Source organism: Brassica napus, chromosome A9 (genome assembly GCF_020379485.1).
Source record: "Brassica napus cultivar Da-Ae chromosome A9, Da-Ae, whole genome shotgun sequence".
Taxonomy (NCBI): Eukaryota; Viridiplantae; Streptophyta; class Magnoliopsida; order Brassicales; family Brassicaceae; genus Brassica; species Brassica napus.
Genome location: NC_063442.1, coordinates 41,080,211 through 41,095,685, shown reverse-complemented (window position 1 = coordinate 41,095,685; position 15,475 = coordinate 41,080,211). Strand labels below are relative to the sequence as shown.

Genomic DNA, 15,475 nt, shown 5'->3' with positions numbered 1-15,475 from the left:
AATCCTGACAAGTACAGTTTGTGTTACTAAGAATGATAGTATCAAACTGCAACTCGAATGCAAATTTCTTGAATGCTTAATTCATGTGCATTCCAAAAAAATTTCACCAGTTATAATTAAAAATGGAATGTGTATTCCATTTTATTCAATAACATTTCATACTATTCCATAAAAAAATTAAATATCATTTGAAAAATCATTCCAAATCAAAAACGTTTTGGAATAAGTGGAATGTTGATTCCATTCCATTAAATTTCAGAAATAATAATTTATATCATTCCACATATTCATTTTAGTTGTCACCAGTTACAGTCTCAGTATACATGAATGATAATGCTTACAAAGTAGCTACCTAAACGGAAGATTTCTTGGCAGAAAATAAGTATATATATTTGATTGTAGTGGTCAACCATAATCCAGAGCTTTATGGTAATGTTTATTTATTTGGTCTGACTGTAAAACCACACTTTTAGAAACTAAACTCAAAACTCAAACTAAATCTTTGACTTAAGTTTTATTGATCCCATCCTATCACTTTTTATCAGAGGTGGATACAGAGCGGATATCCGGATTTATAGAGGTATTTGTGATCCGATCCGTTTCATTCGAATAATTAAAAAGTAAATTAAATTAAAAAAAGCAAATTAAATAAAAATCTAAAATAATGTTCAATAATAATATTTGATTACAAAATAAAAAAATATTTACTTTTTAAAATTATAATAACTACTATAATAACTAATAAATAAAAATATTGTAAAACTGATATAAAATATAATATTTATATAAGTCATTTTTTGTCCCACTTTAGTTACTACCGAAGGTGTGTTCTTTTAAATCCAAGTCATATGTAAAGCACCTGATGCTCTTTGCAACTCATACCTTTTTTGATATTTTTCGGGTTTAATATCTGATATGTGGACATATCGGATCACACGATATTAATTTTATTTTTAAGGAAAAAACTAATTTTTTGTCAAATACATTGAATTTTTTTGATCAAAAACATAACCGATGAATTTTTAAAAGGGATAATTATTTTTTTACTTTAATATCAAGATTGTTTTTCTAAACATTCCTTTTTATGAAATCACATTATATATATAAAAATATATTTTCATTAAATATTATTAATATTTTATTTTATCATATATGTTATTTGAAAGATATAAAAAGGAACTTAAATAAAAAAGAAAGATTAAATTAATTTTTATTCATTAAAATATCTTAATTTATGTTATTTTAATTACTTTGTAATAATTTGAGAAATAGATTGATTTAAATAAAATTCTCAATAATTTTAAAATATATATTATGTTGTTTAAGATTATCTTTTAAAAGGGAAGACTATTTATTTACTTTAAAATTAAGATTATTTTGTGAACTTTCCTTATTATGAATTGCACTATATTATTATTAAAGTGTAATATCTGTTATTAGTAGTTTAATATCTGATATGTTGGCATGTTGCCATATCGGATCAAGCTATATAAATTTTATTTTTAAGAAAAAATAACTCTTCGTGACCTAAAAAAAGAAAAGAAAAAAGAACTCATTAATATAGTTTGCTATCCGGACTTTCATGAGTCGTTCTCGTGTTGCTCATCCCGCCCGATGTAAGCCCAAGTTTTATCAAACGGTTCAATAGGTAACCGGTTTAACCTTAATTCGAGTGTAGCCTTCTTTAGTATATACTCTTTCCTAAGTGTTAAGACTATTCATTTTGAATGTATGTAAAAGAATAATGTATGTAAAAGAATCTGCAGAACCTGTTTCTGACTAATACTTTCTTTCTGTCTGAAACAGGACTATGTTTGTTCTGTCTCTACATGGCTTGTCAGAACTCTCAATCTACCGGAAACTCTGTACTGAATCGAACTAACAGAGAGACTTCAGAATGAGAAGAATCAGCTACAGAGTTCTTAACATTTGACTCTCATAATCACAATCTATCTAAAAAAAATTTCTCCTTTGACTCACTCTCGTAGCATATATATAATTGATAAAAAATCATAAAAATCTTGAAATATTGGGTCATTAATTAACAAATTAAAACAAAGTATTAAATCGTCTCATTAAAAATTTAAAATCACACATAAACAGTGAAACGATAAATGCTAAATCTCCTGTGTGTCCACGTGGAAACTCCTTCTCTACAGAGACGACACACGTCTTCAATATATAATAAAAATAAAAATTATTATCCAATAATTTTAACAATATATAATATAAAAGACTATGTAATAGTAATTGTTATTTTCCAAAATCTTAAAAAGAATCGTAAAAAAGATATTTTTTTGTAATAATAACTTTTATTTTCTAAATCTCTTTTAAATCTTAAGAAAATATATCATATTTTTGACACATGTCGCAATTTTAAAAAATTTATTGACACATGTCACGATCATGTTAATTAACAACTTTGAAGAACCAAGATTTATATAATAAGATGCGTACAATAGGCAATGTAATTCTTTTATGTATTATAGAAATGAGATATCTTATTTTATATTTTTTTTATTCAACAAACTTAAAGCAAAATCGATTTCTTTTATTTAATGTTTGTAGTTATTGTAAGAACAAAGTAAAGCAGAAAACTAGGTACGTGTTTTCCAAGGTAAAACAAACCCTGCTGGATCTTCATAGCTTTCTGTAAACCAAATTCCATCATCTTTGGCAATCCATGAACGAAACTGACCACATCGCTGAAAATTTGCATGATATACTTGAAGATCATAATAAAACTTATTATTCTCTCCATGACTAATAGTGCAATCCCATCGTGTTTCTTTTGGCCATCTATAGTCGCTGAAAGAAATGATAAACGGACTTGCATCGAAACTTAACAGATTAGATGAAAATTTTCCCTTGTTATCACTACATTCGATCAACAAATTGCCACGAGAAGAATATAGTTGATTAGAAATCATTACAATGTTTTTCTTGCAAGCTTCATTCAACCCAAAGAACATAGCACTAATAAACATAAAAGCTATCAAACGATTCATGTTGTGGATCTAAGATTATTTTTTGTAATGATAAAGATGTCAAACATGTTTGAGTATTTATAACCTTTGAATGGAAAACATTCTTTCTTTTTAACCTTTTTATAAAAACAAATTAACAATGCATGTATTTCTGGATTTGGCTAAATCTTGAATACAAAATCAATACTATTAAAACATGAGATTTAGTTTCTATTATAAATATAGTTGACCATGACAATCAATCTGGACAAGTACAGTTTGTGTTACTAAGAATGATAGTATCAGACTGCAACTCGAATGCAAATTTCTTGAATGCTTAATTCATGTGCATTCCAAAAAAATTTCACCAGTTACAATTAAAAAAATGGAATGTGTATTCTATTTCATTCAATAACATTTCATACTATTTTATAAAAAAATTAAGTATCATTTGAAAAATCATTCCAAATCAAAAACGTTTTGGAATAAGTGGAATGTTGATTCCATTCCATTAAATTTCAGAAATAATAATTTATATCATTCCACATATTCATTTTAGTTGTCACCAGTTACAGTCTCAGTATACATGAATGATAATGCTTACAAAATAGCTACCTAAACGGAAGATTTCTTGGCAGAACATAAGTATATATATTTGGTTGTAGTGGTCAACCATAATCCAGAGCTTTATGGTAATGTTTATTTATTTGGTCTGACTGTAAAACCACACTTTTAGAAACTAAACTCAAAACTAAAACTAAATCTTTGACTTAAGTTTTATTGATCCCATCCTATCACTTTTTATCAGAAGTGGATACAGAGCGGATATCCGGATTTATAGAGGTATTTGTGATCCGATCCGTTTCATTCGAATAATTAAAAAGTAAATTAAATTAAAAAAGAAAATTAAATAAAAATCTAAAATAATGTTCAATAATAATATTTGATTACAAAATAAAAAATATTTACTTTTAAAAATTATAATAACTACTATAATAACTAATAAATAAAAATATTGGAAAACTTATATAAAATATAATATTTATATAAGTCATTTTTTGTCCCACATTAGTTACTACCGAAGGTGTGTTCTTCTAAATCCAAGTAATATGTAAAGCACCTGATGCTCTTTGCAACTCATACCTTTTTTGATATTTTTCGAGTTTAATATCTGATATGTGGACATATCGGATCACACGATATTAATTTTATTTTTAAGGAAAAAACTCATTTTTTTGTCAAATACATTGAATGTTTTTGATCAAAAACATAACCGATGAATTTTTAAAAGGGATAATTATTTTTTTACTTTAATATCAAGACTGTTTTTCTAAACATTCCTTTTTATGAAATCACATTATATATATAAAAATATATTTTCATTAAATATTATTAATATTTTATTTTATCATATATGTTATTTGAAAGATATAAAAAGGAACTTAAATAAAAAAGAAAGATTAAATTAATTTTTATTCATTAAAAATATCTTAATTTATGTTATTTTAATTATTTTGTAATAACTTGGGAAATAGATTGATTTAAATAAAATTCTCAATAATTTTAAAATATATATTATGTTGTTTAAGATTATCTTTTAAAAGGGAAGACTATTTATTTACTTTAAAATTAAGATTATTTTGTGAACTTCCCTTATTATGAATCTATATTATTATTAAAGTGTAATATCTGTTATTATTAGTTTAATATCTGATATGTTGGCATGTTGCCATATCGGATCAAGCTATATAAATTTTATTTTTATAAAAAAATAACTCTCCGTGACCTAAAAAAAGAAAAGAAAAAAGAACTCATTAATATAGTTTGCTATCCGGACTTTCATGAGTCGTTCTCGTGTTGCTCATCCCGCCCGTTGTAAGCCCAAGTTTTATCAAACGGTTCAATAGGTAACCGGTTTAACCTTAATTCGAGTGTGGCCTTCTTTAGCATATACTCTTTCCTAAGTGTTAAGACTATTCATTTTGAATGTATGTAAAAGAAGAATGTATGTAAAAGAATCTGCAGAACCTGTTTCTGACTAATACTTTCTTTCTGTCTGAAACAGGACTATGTTTGTTCTGTCTCTACATGGCTTGTCAGAACTCTCATTCTACTGGAAACTCTGTACTGAATCGAACTAACAGAGAGACTTCAGAATGAGAATAATCAGCTACAGAGTTCTTAACATTTGACTCTCATAATCACAATCTGTCTAAAATTGTTTTCTCCTTTGACTCACTCTCCTAGCATATATATAATTGATAAAAAATCATAAAAATCTTGAAATATTGGGTCATTAATTAACAAATTAAAACAAAGTATTAAATCATCTCATTAAAAATTTAAAATCACACATGAACAGTGAAACGATAAATGCTAAATCTCCTTATCTATATATATATATATATATAATTGTTGGTATTTTTCCTGTGTATCCACGTGGAAACTCCTTCTCTACAGAGACGACACGCGTCTTCAATATATAGTAAAAATAAAAATTACTATCCAATAATTTTAACAATATATAATATAAAAGACTATGTAATAGTAATTGTTATTTTCCAAAATCTTAAAAAGAATCGTAAAAAGATACTTATTGTAATAATAACTTTTATTTTCTAAATTTGTTTTAAATCTTAAGAAAATAGATCATATTTTTGACACATGTCGCAATTTTAAAAAAATTATTGACACATGTCGCGATCATGTTAATTAACAATTTTGAAGAACCAAGATTTATATAATAAGATGCGTACAATAGGCATTGTAATTCTTTTATGTATTATAGAAATGAGATATCTTATTTTATATTTTTTTTATTCAACAAACTTAAAGCAAAATCGATTTCTTTTATTTAATATTTGTAGTTATTGTAAGAACAAAGTAAAGCAGAAAACTAGGTACGTGTTTTCCAAGGTAAAACAAACCCTGCTGGATCTTCATAGCTTTCTGTAAACCAAATTCCATCATCTTTGGCAATCCATGAACGAAACTGACCACATCGCTGAAAATTTGCATGATATACTTGAAGATCATAATAAAACTTATTATTCTCTCCATGACTAATAGTGCAATCCCATCGTGTTTCTTTTGGCCATCTATAGTCGCTGAAAGAAATGATAAACGGACTTGCATCGAAACTTAACAGATTAGATGAAAATTTCCCCTTGTTATCACTACATTCGATCAACAAATTGCCACGAGAAGAATATAGTTGATTAGAAATCATTACAATGTTTTTCTTGCAAGCTTCATTCAACCCAAAGAACATAGCACTAATAAACATAAAAGCTATCAAACGATTCATGTTGTGGATCTAAGATTATTTTTTGTAATGATAAAGATGTCAAACATGTTTGAGTATTTATAACCTTTGAATGGAAAACATTCTTTCTTTTTAACCTTTTTTATAAAAACAAATTAACAATGCATGTATTTCTGGATTTGGCTAAATCTTGAATACAAAATCAATACTATTAAAACATGAGATTGAGTTTCTATTATAAATATAGTTGACCATGACAATCAATCTGGACAAGTACAGTTTGTGTTACTAAGAATGATAGTATCAGACTGCAACTCGAATGCAAATTTCTTGAATGCTTAATTCATGTGCAATCCAAAAAAATTTCACCAGTTACAATTAAAAAATAGAATGTGTATTCTATTTCATTCAATAACATTTCATACTATTTTATAAAAAAATTAAGTATCATTTGAAAAATCATTCCAAATCAAAAACGTTTTGGAATAAGTGGAATGTTGATTCCATTCCATTAAATTTCAGAAATAATAATTTATATCATTCCACATATTCATTTTAGTTGTCACCAGTTACAGTCTCAGTATACATGAATGATAATGCTTACAAAATAGCTACCTAAACGGAAGATTTCTTGGCAGAACATAAGTATATATATTTGATTGTAGTGGTCAACCATAATCCAGAGCTTTATGGTAATGTTTATTTATTTGGTCTGACTGTAAAACCACACTTTTAGAAACTAAACTCAAAACTAAAACTAAATCTTTGACTTAAGTTTTATTGATCCCATCCTATCACTTTTTATCAGAAGTGGATACAGAGCGGATATCCGGATTTATAGAGGTATTTGTGATCCGATTCGTTTCATTCGAATAATTAAAAAGTAAATTAAATTAAAAAAAAGAAAATTAAATAAAAATCTAAAATAATGTTCAATAATAATATTTGATTACAAAATAAAAAATATTTACTTTTAAAAATTATAATAACTACTATAATAACTAATAAATAAAAATATTGTAAAACTTATATAAAATATAATATTTATATAAGTCATTTTTTTCCCACATTAGTTACTACCGAAGGTGTGTTCTTCTAAATCCAAGTCATATGTAAAGCACCTGATGCTCTTTGCAACTCATACCTTTTTTGATATTTTTCGAGTTTAATATCTGATATGTGGACATATCGGATCACACGATATTAATTTTATTTTTAAGGAAAAAACTCATTTTTTTGTCAAATACATTGAATGTTTTTGATCAAAAACATAACCGATGAATTTTTAAAAGGGATAATTATTTTTTTACTTTAATATCAAGACTGTTTTTCTAAACATTCCTTTTTATGAAATCACATTATATATATAAAAATATATTTTCATTAAATATTATTAATATTTTATTTTATCATATATGTTATTTGAAAGATATAAAAAGGAACTTAAATAAAAAAGAAAGATTAAATTAATTTTTATTCATTAAAAATATCTTAATTTATGTTATTTTAATTATTTTGTAATAATTTGGGAAATAGATTGATTTAAATAAAATTCTCAATAATTTTAAAATATATATTATGTTGTTTAAGATTATCTTTTAAAAGGGAAGACTATTTATTTACTTTAAAATTAAGATTATTTTGTGAACTTCCCTTATTATGAATCTATATTATTATTAAAGTGTAATATCTGTTATTATTAGTTTAATATCTGATATGTTGGCATGTTGCCATATCGGATCAAGCTATATAAATTTTATTTTTATAAAAAAATAACTCTTCATGACCTAAAAAAAGAAAATAAAAAAGAACTCATTAATATAGTTTGCTATCCGGACTTTCATGAGTCGTTCTCGTGTTGCTCATCCCGCCCGTTGTAAGCCCAAGTTTTATCAAACGGTTCAATAGGTAACCGGTTTAACCTTAATTCGAGTGTGGCCTTCTTTAGCATATACTCTTTCCTAAGTGTTAAGACTATTCATTTTGAATGTATGTAAAAGAATAATGTATGTAAAAGAATCTGCAGAACCTGTTTCTGACTAATACTTTCTTTCTGTCTGAAACAGGACTATGTTTGTTCTGTCTCTACATGGCTTGTCAGAACTCTCATTCTACTGGAAACTCTGTACTGAATCGAACAAACAGAGAGACTTCAGAATGAGAAGAATCAGCTACAGAGTTCTTAACATTTGACTCTCATAATCACAATCTGTCTAAAATTGTTTTCTCCTTTGACTCACTCTCCTAGCATATATATAATTGATAAAAAATCATAAAAATCTTGAAATATTGGGTCATTAATTAACAAATTAAAACAAAGTATTAAATCATCTCATTAAAAATTTAAAATCACACATGAACAGTGAAACGATAAATGCTAAATCTCCTTATCTATATATATATATATATAATTGTTGGTATTTTTTCTGTGTATCCACGTGGAAACTCCTTCTCTACAGAGACGACACGCGTCTTCAATATATAGTAAAAATAAAAATTACTATCCAATAATTTTAACAATATATAATATAAAAGACTATGTAATAGTAATTGTTATTTTCCAAAATCTTAAAAAGAATCGTAAAAAGATACTTATTGTAATAATAACTTTTATTTTCTAAATTTGTTTTAAATCTTAAGAAAATAGATCATATTTTTGACACATGTCGCAATTTTAAAAAATTTATTCACATGTCGCGATCATATTAATTAACAACTTTGAAGAACCAAGATTTATATAATAAGATGCGTACAATAGGCATTGTAATTCTTTTATGTATTATAGAAATGAGATATCTTATTTTATATTTTTTTTATTCAACAAACTTAAAGTAAAATCGATTTCTTTTATTTAATGTTTGTAGTTATTGTAAGAACAAAGTAAAGCAGAAAACTAGGTACGTGTTTTCCAAGGTAAAACAAACCCTGCTGGATCTTCATAGCTTTCTGTAAACCAAATTCCATCATCTTTGGCAATCCATGAACGAAACTGACCACATCGCTGAAAATTTGCATGATATACTTGAAGATCATAATAAAACTTATTATTCTCTCCATGACTAATAGTGCAATCCCATCGTGTTTCTTTTGGCCATCTATAGTCGCTGAAAGAAATGATAAACGGACTTGCATCGAAACTTAACAGATTAGATGAAAATTTTCCCTTGTTATCACTACATTCGATCAACAAATTGCCACGAGAAGAATATAGTTGATTAGAAATCATTACAATGTTTTTCTTGCAAGCTTCATTCAACCCAAAGAACATAGCACTAATAAACATAAAAGCTATCAAACGATTCATGTTGTGGATCTAAGATTATTTTTTGTAATGATAAAGATGTCAAACATGTTTGAGTATTTATAACCTTTGAATGGAAAACATTCTTTCTTTTTAACTTTTTTTATAAAAACAAATTAACAATGCATGTATTTCTGGATTTGGCTAAATCTTGAATACAAAATCAATACTATTAAACACATGAGATTTAGTTTCTATTATAAATATAGTTGACCATGACAATCAATCCGGACAAGTACAGTTTGTGTTACTAAGAATGATAGTATCAGACTGCAACTCGAATGCAAATTTCTTGAATGCTTAATTCATGTGCATTCCAAAAAAATTTCACGAGTTACAATTAAAAAATGGTATGTGTATTCCATTTCATTCAATTAGCCGTCGAACCAAATGTGAACCGAAGTCAGACCGGCAAACCAAAACTCGTCGCTGTTTCATTGTTTTATATGAAAGAAAACTAACGAACGATGTCGGAACCAATAAGATTCAGAGATGGGGGAAATGGGAAAGGCGATAGGATTACTGATAAGCGGGACGCTTGTGTATCACCATTGCGCTAATCGAAACGCAACTCTTCTCTCCCTCTTCTCCGATGTCCTCATCGTTCTCTTGTCCTCCCTCGCCATTCTCGGTCTTCTCTTTCGTCAACTCAATGTCTCGTAAGATTCTCCAATTTGTTTGTCTTCTGTCTCTGATCTGTTAGATTCAGTGTGCCTTTTGTTGTCTATGGTTTTATCATAATCGTGTGAATGTTGAACTTTCTTCTTCGATAAGGATTCTTTGTTGTTTGATTTTGATATTGATTTTTTTGTTCATCACAACGAATTAGGATACGAAAAATGAAGCATTTTGTTACTGTGAATGTTTATTTTGAAGGGTACCTGTGGATCCATTAGAGTGGCAAATATCACAAGACACAGCCAGTAACATCTTTGCACGATTAGCTAATACTGTTGGTGCTGCTGAATCCGTTTTGCGTGTTGCAGCAACAGGACATGACAAGAGACTTTTTCTTAAGGCAAGTTCAGTTTTTTTTTTCGTCTCCTTGGTTATATTACAGTAGAAGAGATACTTTGAATGCCATTTACTGATGTTTATGTCATTTGACTAACATTCTGTAGAATCCTGTCCTTTTTTCTAACGCGATTATCAGACATGATTCTTCTACGTATTGACAAACTTCTAAACTTTATTGTTGTTCCCTTGGGATGTTTTCTTACTTTCAGGTCGTGATCTCTCTATATTTCCTGGCAGCTCTGGGACGAATCATATCGGGTATGACCATTGCTTATGCGGGTAAGCATATACTCTTTCCCAAGTGTTAAGACTACTCATTTTGAATGTATGTAAAAGAATAATGTATGTAAAAGAATCTGCAGAACCTGTTTCTGACTAATACTTTCTTTCTGTCTGAAACAGGACTATGTTTGTTCTGTCTCTACATGGCTTGTCAGAACTCTCAATCTACCGGAAACTCTGTACTGAATCGAACTAACAGAGAGACTTCAGAATGAGAAGAATCAGCTACAGAGTTCTTAACATTTGACTCTCACAATCACAATCTGTCTAAAATTGTTTTCTCCTTTAACTCACTCTCCTAGCATATATATAATTGATAAAAAATCATAAAAATCTTGAAATATTGGGTCATTAGTTAACAAATTAAAACAAATTATTAAATCATCTCATTAAAAATTTTAAATCACACATAAACAGTGAAATGATAAATGCTAAATCTCCTTATCTATATATATATATATATATAATTGTTGGTATTTCTCATGTGTGTCCACATGGAAACTCCTTCTCTACAGAGACGACACGCGTCTTTAATATATAATAAAAATAAAAATTACTATCCAATAATTTTTAACAATATATAATATAAAAGACTATGTAATAGTAATTGTTATTTTCCAAAATCTTAAAATGAATCGTAAAAATATATTTTTTGTAATAATAACTTTTATTTTCTAAATCTCTTTTAAATCTTAAGAAAATTGATCATATTTTTGACACATGTCGCAATTTTAAAAAATTTATTGACACATGTCGCGATCATGTGTGTTGCGATCATGTTAATTAACAACTTTGAAGAACCAATATTTATATAATAAGATGTGTACAATAGACAATGTAATTCTTTTATGTATTATAGAAATGAGATATCTTATTTTATATTTTTTTATTCAACAAACTTAAAGCAAAATCAATTTCTTTTATTTAATGTGTGTAGTTATTGTAAGAACAAAGTAAAGCAGAAAACTAGCCACGTGTTTTCCAAGGTAAAACAAACCCTGCTCGATATTCATAGCTTTCTGTAAACCAAATTCCATCATCTTTGGCAATCCATGAACGTAACTGACCACATTGCTGAAAATTTGCATGATATACTTGAAGATCATAATAAAACTTATTATTCTCTCCATGACTAATAGTGCAATCCCATCGTGTTTCTTTTGGCCATCTATAGTCGCTGAAAGAAATGATAAACGGACTTGCATCGAAACTTAACAGATTAGATGAAAATTTCCCCTTGTTATCACTACATTCGATCAACAAATTGCCACGATAAGAATATAGTTGATTAGCAATCATTACAATGTTTTTCTTGCAAGCTTCACTCAACCCAAAGAACATAGCACTAATAAACACAAAAGCTATCAAACGATTCATGTTGTGGATCTAAGATTATTTTTTGTAATGATAAAGATGTCAAACATGTTTGAGTATTTATAACCTTTGAATGGAAAACATTCTTTCTTTTTTAATTTTTTTTATAAAAAAAATTAGCAATGCATGTATTTCTGGATTTGGCTAAATCTTGAATACAAAATCAATATTATTAAAACATGGGAGTTTAGTTTCTATTATAAATATAGTTGACCATGACAATCAATCCGGACAAGTACAGTTTGTGTTACTAAGAATGATAGTATCAGACTGCAACTCGAATGCAAACTTCTTGAATGCTTAATTCATGTGCATTCCAAAAAAATTTCACCAGTTACAATTAAAAAATGGAATGTGTATTCCTTTTCATTCAATAACATTCCATACCATTCCAGAATTAAAATTAAGTATCATTTGAAAAATCATTCCAAACCAAAAACGTTTTGGAACAAGTGGAATGTTGATTCCATTTCATTAAATTTCAGAAATAATAATTTATATCATTCCACATATTCCTTTTAGTTGTCACCAATTACAGTCTCAATATACATGAATGATAATGCTTACAAAGTAGCTACCTAAATAGAAGATTTCTTGGCAGAACATAAATATATATATTTGATTGTTGTGGTTAACCATAATCCAGAGCATTATGGATATCTTTCTATAACAAAATTTTAATTAAAAATGAAGTAGAAAAATGTTACATAGCAAAAACAAAAAATGTAATAAGATGCCGATGAAACTTGATTCTTTTTTTGACAAAATGTATATAAAAATCACATCAGTGACAATAATAATAATAATCTATTTCTTATAACCAAACATGAAAATATATATCAAACATGTGTATGATTTTCGTATGACCAAACCCATATAAATAGCAATCATGACGATGATTTTGTACCAAACATGTGTATGATTTTGATTTTCAAATATATATCCTAATTTTTGATTTTTGTTAATTAAATAGGTTGAACATCATACTTGTCATCAAATTATTTTTTATGATTATTATTAAATAATTTTAAATTTTATTTTTGTTTGGATTTTTTTTAAAAGGGCTCCTTTAAAATCATTATATATATATATATATATCAAATTCTATTTATATTTTTTGTTTAGGATTTTAGGAAAGGAAAAGTACTATCATATAACCTTTTACAATTATATTCACTTTAAAATTTTAGAAAAAATAAATTATTATCAAATAATAATTTCTAGTTACTGTAAAATAGGTTTAAAAAATAATATTTATACAATTCGTATCTAAACTAATTTTAAACAAAGGAAATAATTTTTAGTATCATGTTCATCATCAAATTATCTCTTAAAAACGTAACCAAATAACTTTTTACAATTTTATTTAGGTTAGAATTTAAAAATATGATACAAATCTCTTTTGTTTATGATTTTTTAAAAATATATCAAATGTTCTCTTACAGCTTTTTAGGGTTTTAGAAAATGAAATTAATAATAAATAATATTTTTAATTTTTTTTAGGATTTAGAAAAACAATTACTATCAAATAATTATTTCCAGTTAATATTAACTATTTTTAGAAGTTCCTATTTTCAAAATTAGTTTTTTTCAATATCACAAATATTTTAACAATTTTTCTTTGGTAATTAAATAATTTTTAGTATCTTTTTTATCATTAAATTTTATAAATGAAAATTACTATTAAATAGAATTTTACAATTATCTTTTGTAAGGATTTTTTTAAAAAACAAAAAAATCTTATTTGGTCAAGATTAAAAAAGGAAACAATATTTTACAAATCTATTTTATTTAGGATTTTAGGAAAAAAAGTTATTTTCACATAATGGCAAGTTTTTATTGACACATTAACAAAATAAAATTTTTATTAGCACATGTAACAATCATACATGTGAAATATTTGAAGTTATTATGGTTTGAAATTTTATAAACACAAAATTACCTATGAAAATGGAAAATTTGTTATTTATTAAAAAAAAATTATTTCATTTATAATTTTATTTTATTTAGACTTTAAAAAAAGGAAACATACTTATTTTATAATTATTTTATTTAATATTTTTTATTAAAAGTATTCTTGTATTGGTAGGATACTCTTCGTTTTGTTTAAAAATTTTAAATTAATTTATTTTTAATAGAATTTTCTGTTTAACGAATTTTATATTTTGTCTTCTACGTACAAACACATATTTTTATATTTTTCATATTCACACATACTCATATACGACAACACATCATAACTGAAAAAATTGTGTTAGCATCATAAAATGTAATAAGATTATAAGAAAATTTGAGTTGTATCAAAAAATTAATATAAAATACTTAGGTAATATAACCTAAATATAGTTGTGAAATATTTATCGCTATTTTTTGTTTATAAATTATTAACAAACAATTATCTATAAAAAGGAAAGTTTGTTATTTATTGTAAAATAGTAGCAATTCTTTTACAATTTTCTTTTGTTTAGGCTTTAAAAAATAAATATTACTTATTTTATAGTTAGTTTTACTTTATGATTTTTATTAAATAATTTTTTGTACTTGTAGGATTTTAAAATTTTCTTAGTTAATATTTTTATTTTACAATTTTCTTTCTTTATTATCTTTAAAAACGAAATTTATATTTTTTTAAACAAAAAATTACTTTCAAATACCTTTTTACAATTATTTACTTGTTTACGAATTAAAAAAAAAAATTTCTATCCAATAATTTTGACAATATATATCTGTCAAAGACTATGTAATAGCAATATAATGGTAATACTTTAAAATTTTCTTTTGTTTAGTCTTTTAAAAACAAAATATTACTTATTTTATAGTTAGTTTTACTTTATGTTTTTTATTAAATAATATCTTGTACTTGTAGGATTTTATAATTCGTTTTTTTAGATTTTTTTAGTCAATATTTTTCTTTTACAATTTTCTTTCTTTATTATCTTTTAAAACGAAAATTATATTTTTTAAACAAAAAAATTACCTTCAAATAAATTTTACAATTATTTACTTGTTTTGGTTTAAAAAAAATAAAAATTACTATCCAATCATTTTAACAATATATAATCAAAAGACTATGTAATAGTAATTGTTATTTTCCAAATTCTTAAAAAGAATCGCAAAAAGATATTTTTTGTAATAATAACTTTTATTTCTAAATCTCTTTTAAATCTTAAGAAAATAGATCATATTTTTGACACATGTCGCAATTTTAAAAAAATTTATTGACACATGTCGCGATCATGTTAATTAACAACTTTGAAGAACCAAGATTTA

The 15,475-nt window shown here is 25.7% G+C and overlaps 1 protein-coding gene across 1 annotated transcript; it reads left to right on the top strand.

The window, feature by feature from the left end:
- The first annotated feature begins 9,982 nt into the window (after positions 1-9,982).
- On the top strand, positions 9,983-11,174 carry LOC106413518 (reticulon-like protein B22). Its single transcript, XM_022691869.2, has 4 exons — positions 9,983-10,191; positions 10,409-10,550; positions 10,759-10,828; positions 10,952-11,174. The coding sequence occupies exons 1-4, from the start codon at positions 10,025-10,027 to the stop codon at positions 11,044-11,046; spliced, it is 474 nt and encodes a 157-aa protein (XP_022547590.1). The 5' UTR covers positions 9,983-10,024; the 3' UTR covers positions 11,047-11,174.
- The last annotated feature ends 4,301 nt before the right edge of the window (positions 11,175-15,475 follow it).